At 62.7% G+C, this 6,044-nt stretch overlaps 1 protein-coding gene across 1 annotated transcript; it reads left to right on the forward strand.

Moving 5' to 3' along the window:
* Positions 1–3,375: 3,375 nt before the first annotated feature.
* On the forward strand, positions 3,376–5,705 carry LOC129003628 (RNA-binding protein 12-like). The gene is made up of 5 exons (XM_054431928.1): positions 3,376–3,498; positions 3,562–3,678; positions 4,106–4,247; positions 5,371–5,530; positions 5,621–5,705. Exons 1-5 carry the CDS (start codon positions 3,376–3,378, stop codon positions 5,703–5,705), a joined length of 627 nt encoding a protein of 208 aa, XP_054287903.1.
* The last annotated feature ends 339 nt before the right edge of the window (positions 5,706–6,044 follow it).

The following is a 6,044-nucleotide window of genomic DNA, read 5'->3' on the forward strand; positions in this document are numbered from 1 at the left end:
AGCTGGGGGCGAGCAGGGTAGGGTACAGCCAGGGCTGGCAGGGCAGGGTAGGGTACAGCTAGGGCCAGCAGGGGGCGTTTGTACAGCTACTGCCACTAGAGCAGGTTAGAGTACAGCTAGGGCCACTAGAGCAGGGTAGGGTACAGGCAGGGCCAGTAGATCAGGGAGGGGTAAAGTACAGCCAGGGCCAGCAGGGCAGCGTAGGGTACAGCCAGGGCCAGCAGGGTAGGGTAGGGTAGAGCCAAAAGGGCAGAGTACGGTAATGCTAGGGCCAGTAGAGCAGGGTAGGGTACAGCTGGGGCCAGTATAGGAGGCTAGAGTACAGCCAGGGCCAGTATAGCATGCTAGATTACAGCCAGGGCCAGCAGGGTAGTGTAGGGTACAGCTAGGGCCAGTATAGCAGGCTAGTGTTGGGTGGGCAGGGCAGGGTTGGGTACAGCCAGGGCCAGTAGAGCAGGGTAGGGTACAGCTGGGGGCGAGAGGAACAGGGTAGGGTGCAGCTAGGGCTTGTGTAGCAGAGTAGGGTATAGCCAGGGCGAGCAGGACAGGCTAGGGTACAGCTGGGGCCAGTAAGGCACTAAGGCAGTAAGGCCTAAGTACAGCAGGGCAGTGTAAGGTACAGCTGGGGGCGAGCAGGACAGTGAAGGGTACAGCTAGGGTCAGTATAGCAGGCTAGGGTATAGCTAGGGCGAGCAGGACAGTGTAGGGGCTAGTAGCATACTAGGGCTAGTATAGCTTGCTAGGTCACAAGCTGGGGGAGAACAGGGCAGGGTAGGGAACAACTAAGGCCAGTTGGGAAGAGTAGGGTACAGCTGGGGGCAAGCAGGGAAGCGTAGGGTATACTAGGGCCAGTATAGTAGGCTAGTAGGACAGGGTAGGGTACAGCTAGGGGCGAGCAAGACAGGGTAGGGTGTAGCCAAGGCTAGTGTAGCAGAGGATAGCCAGGGGGAGCAGGGCAGGCCATGGTCAGCAGGGTAGTGTAGGGTACAGCTAAAGCCACTATAGGACCGTAGGGCACTGTAGGATACAGCCAGGAGGATACAGCCAGGGCCAGCAGGGCAGGGTAGGGTACAGATAGAGCCAGTAGGTCAGATTAGGGTACAGCTGTGGTTGAGCAAGGCAGGGTAGGGCACAGCCCAGGGTAGGGTATATACAGTGTAGCAGGGCAGGGTAGGGTATAGCCAGGGCCAGCAGGGCAGGGTAGGGTACAGCCTAGGGCGAACAGGCCAGGGTACAGCTAGGGCCAGTAGGGCAGGGTAGGACACAGCTAGGGGCGAGCAGGCCAGCCCTACTCGCCCCCAGCTGTACCCTACCCTGCCCTGCTGGCCCTGGCTGTACCCTACCCTGCTTGCCCCCAGCAGTACCCTACCCTACCCTGCTCTAGTGGCCCTAGCTGTACCCTACCCTGCTCTAGTGGCAGTAGCTGTACCCTACGCCCCCTGCTGGCCCTAGCTGTACCCTACCACGCCCTGCTCGCCCCTAGCTGTACCCTACCCTGCTCTACTGGCCCTGGCTATACCCTACCCTGCTCGTTCCCGGTTGTACCCTACCCTGCTGGCCCTGGCTGTACCCTACCCTGCCCTGCTGGCCCTGGCTGTACCGCGAGCAGGGAGTGTAGAGTACAGCTAGGGCCAGTAGAGCAGGGTAGGGTATAGCTATGGCGAGCAAGGCAGAGTAGGGTATAGCCAGGGCCGGCAGGGCAGGGAGTGTAGAGTACAGCTGGGGCCAGTAGAGCAGGGTAGGGTATAGCTATGGCTAGCAGGGCAGGGTTGGGTACAGCCAGGGCAGCGTAGAGTACAGTGAGGGCCAGTTGAGCAGGGTAGGTATAGCTAGGGCGAGTAGGGCAGGATTGGGTTCAGCCAGGGGCAAGCAGGGCAGGGTAGGGTATAGCCAGGGCCAGCATGGCAGGGTAGGTTATAGCCAGGGCGAGCAGGGAGCGTAGGGTACAGCTAGGGCCAGTAGAGCAGGGTAGGGTATAGCTATGGCGAGCAGGGCAGGGTACAGCCAGGGCAGCGTAGAGTACAGTGAGGGCCAGTAGAGCAGGGTAGGGTATAGCTAGGGCGAGTCGGGCAGGATTGGGTTCAGCCAAAGGCAAGCAGGGCAGGGTAGGGTATAGCCAGGGCCAGCATGGCAGGGTAGGGTATAGCTATGGCGAGCAGGGCAGGGTATGGTACAGCCAGGGCCAGAAGGGCAGGGTAGGATACAGCCAGGGCCAGCAGGGCAGGGTAGGGTACAGCCAGGGCCAGCAGGGCAGGGTAGGGTACTGCTGGGGGCAAGCAGGGTAGGGTACAGCCAGGGCCAGCAGGGCAGGGTAGGGTACAGCTGGTGGCGAGTAGGGCAGGGTAGACAGTGAGGGCCAGCAGGGCAGGGTATGGTACAGCCAGGGCCAGCAGGGCAGGGTAGGGTACAACCGGGGGCGAGCAGGGTAGGGTATAGCCAGGGCCGGCAGGGTAGGGTATAGCCAGGGCCGGCAGGGCAGGGTAGGTTATAGCCAGGGCGAGCAGGGAGCGTAGGGTAAAGCTAGAGCCAGCAGGGCAGGGTAGGGTACAGCTAGGGCCAGTAGAGCAGGGTAGGGTATAGCTATGGCGAGCAGGGCAGGGTACAGCCAGGGCAGCGTAGAGTACAGTGAGGGCCAGTTGAGCAGGGTAGGGTATAGCTAGGGCGAGTAGGGCAGGATTGGGTTCAGCCAAAGGCAAGCAGGGCAGGGTAGGGTATAGCCAGGGCCAGCAGGGCAGGGTATAGCTAGGGCGAGCAGGGCAGGGTAGGTTACAGCCGGGGGCGAGCAGGGTACAGCTAGGGCGACTAGAGCATGGTAGGGTACAGGCAGGGCCTGTAGGCAGGGCCCTAGGGTACAGCTAGGTCCAGCAGGGCAGCGTAGTGTACAGCCGGGGGCGAGCAGGGAGCGTAGGGTAAAGCTAGGGCCAGCAGGGCAGGGAAGGGAAAAGCCAGGACTGGTAGGGCACAGCTGGGGGCGAGGCAGCCCTGCCGGCCCTGGCTATACCCTATCCTGATCGCTCCCGGCTGTACCCTACCCTGCTCTACTGGCCCTAGCTGTACCCTATGCTGCCCTGCTGGCCCTGGCTGTTCTCTTCCCTGCCCTGGTCCCCATACCTGTACCCTACCCTGCTCTACTAACCCTAGCTGTACCCTAGCCTGCTATAATGGCTCTAGTTGTACCTACCCTGCCTACGCTGCCCTGCTGGCCCTGGCTGTACCCTATCCTGATCGCTCCCGGCTGTACCCTACCCTGCTCTACTGGCCCTAGCTGTACCCTATGCTGCCCTGCTGGCCCTGGCTGTTCTCTACCCTGCCCTGCTCCCCATACCTGTACCCTACCCTGCTCTACTAACCCTAGCTGTACCCTAGCCTGCTATAATGGCTCTAGCTGTACCCTACCCTGCCCTACTCGCCCCCAGCTGTATCCTAGCATGCTATAATGGCTCTAGTTGTACCTACCCTGCCCTGCTCGCCCCCAGCTGTGCCCTACCAGCCCTGGCTGTACCCTACCCTGCCCTGCCCTGCTGGCCCTGGCTGTACCCTACCCTGCCCTGCTGGCCCTAGCTGTACCCTACGCTCCCTGCTCGCCCTGGCTATAACCTACCCGGCCCTGCCGGCCCTGGCTATACCCTACCCTGCTCGCCCCCGGCTGTACCCTACGCTGCCCTGCTTGACCTTGCTGTACCCTAAGCTGGCCTGCTCGCCCTAGCTATACCCTACGCTGCCCTGCTCGCCCCCGGCTGTAACCTACCCTGCCCAGCTCGCCCTAGCTATAACCTGCCCTGCTGGCCCTTGCTATACCCTACCCTGCCCTGCTCGCCCCTGGCTGTACCCTACCCTGCCTTACTCGCCCTTGCTGTATCACAACCCCTGCCCTGCTCGCTCCCGGCTGTACCCTACCCTCTTCTACTGACCCTAGCTGTACCCTACGCTGCCCTGCTGGCCCTGGCTGTTCCCTACCCTGCCCTGCTCGCCACAGCTATACCCTACCCTGCTCTACTGGCCCTAGCTGTACCCTACCCTGCCCTGCTGGCCCTCACTGTCTACCCTGCCCTACTCGCCCCCAGCTGTACCCTAGCCGACTATACTGGCCCTGGCCGTACTCTAGCCTCCTAAACTGGCCCCAGCTGTACCCTACTTTGCTCTACTGGCCCTGGCTGTACCAAACCCTGCCCTGCTCGCCCTGGCTGTTCCCAACCCTGCCTTGCTCGCCCCTGGCTATACCCTACGCTGCCCTGCTGGCCCTGGCTGTACCCTACGCTGCCCTGCTGGCCCTGGCTGTACCCTACCCTACCCTGCTCTAGTGGCAGTAGCTGTACCCTACGCCCCCTGCTGGCCCTAGCTGTACCCTACCACGCCCTGCTCGCCCCCGGCTGTAACCTACCCTGCCCAGCTCGCCCTAGCTATAACCTGCCCTACTGGCCCTTGCTGTACCCTACCCTGCCCTGCTCGCCCCTGGCTGTACGCTACCCTGCCTTACTCGCCCTTGCTGTATCACAACCAAGGGGGCGTAGGTAAGGGTAGGTTACAGCTCCCGGCTGTAACCTACCCTGCTCTACTGGCCCTAGCTGTCCCCTACGCTGCCCTGCTGGCCCTGGCTGTTCTCTACCCAGCCCTGCTCGCCATAGCTATACCCTACCCTGCTCTACTGGCCCTAGCTGTACCCTACCCTGCCCTGCTGGCCCTCACTGTCTACCCTGCCCTACTCGCCCCCAGCTGTACCCTACGCTGCCCTGGCTGTACCCTACGCTGCCCTGCTGGCCCTGGCTGTACCCTACCCTGCCCTAGTGGCAGTAGCTGTACCCTACGCCCCCTGCTGGCCCTAGCTGTACCCTACCCTGCCCTGCTCTCCCCTGGCTGTACCCTACCCTGCCTTACTCGCCCTTGCTGTATCACAACCCCTGCCCTGCTCCCTCCTGGCTGTTCCCTACCCTGTTCTACTGGCCCTAGCTGTACCCTACGCTTCCCTGCTGGCCCTGGCTGTTCCCTATCCTGCCCTGCTGCCCTGGCCGTACCCTACCCTGCCCTGCTCGTCATAGCTATACCCTACCCTGCTCTACTGGCCCTGGCTGTACCCTACCCTGCTCGCTCCCGGCTGTACTCTACCCTGCTCTACTGGCCCTAGCTGTACCCTACGCTGCCCTGCTGGCCCTGGCTGTTCCTTCCCTGCCCTGCTCGCCCTAGCTATACCCTGCTCTACTGGCCCCCTAGCTACCCTACGCTCCCTGCTCGCCCTGGCTATAACCTACCCTGCCCTGCCGGCCCTGGCTATACCCTACCCTGCTCGCTCCCGGCTGTAACCTACCCTGCTCTACTGACTGGCCCTAGCTGTCCCCTACGCTGCCCTGCTGGCCCTGGCTGTTCTCTACCCAGCCCTGCTCGCCATAGCTATACCCTACCCTGCTCTACTGGCCCTAGCTGTACCCTACCATGCCCTGCTGGCCCTCACTGTCTACCCTGCCCTACTCGCCCCCAGCTGTACCCTACTCTCCCTGCTGGCCCTGGCTATACCCTACCCTGCTCGCTCCCGGCTGTACTCTACCCTGCTCTACTGGCCCCCTAGCTGTACCCTACGCTGCCTGCTGGCCCTAGCTGTACCCTACCCTGCCCTGCTCGCCCCCAGCTGTGCCCTACCAGCCCTGGCTGTACCCCACCCTGCCCTGCTGGCCCTAGCTGTACCCTACGCTCCCTGCTCGCCCTGGCTATAACCTACCCTGCCCTGCCGGCCCTGGCTATACCCTACCCTGCTCGCCCCCGGCTGTACCCTACCAGCCCTGGCTGTACCCTACCCTGCCCTGCTGGCCCTTGCTATAACCTACCCCCTGCTCGACCCTGGCTGTACCCTACCCTGCCTTACTCGCCCTTGCTGTATCACAACCCCTGCCCTGCTCGCTCCCGGCTGTACCCTACCCTGTTCTACTGACCCTAGCTGTACCCTACGCTGCCCTGCTGGCCCTGGCTGTTACCTACCCTGCCCTGCACGCCCTGTTTTACGGGACCTTACCCTGCCGGCCCTAGCTGTACCCTACCCTGCCCTGCTCGCCATA

This window comes from Macrosteles quadrilineatus, unplaced genomic scaffold (genome assembly GCF_028750875.1).
Source record: "Macrosteles quadrilineatus isolate MER2022 unplaced genomic scaffold, UCM_ALF_1.0 Scaffold_1__1_contigs__length_201487025, whole genome shotgun sequence".
In the NCBI taxonomy this organism is placed as follows: domain Eukaryota; kingdom Metazoa; phylum Arthropoda; class Insecta; order Hemiptera; family Cicadellidae; genus Macrosteles; species Macrosteles quadrilineatus.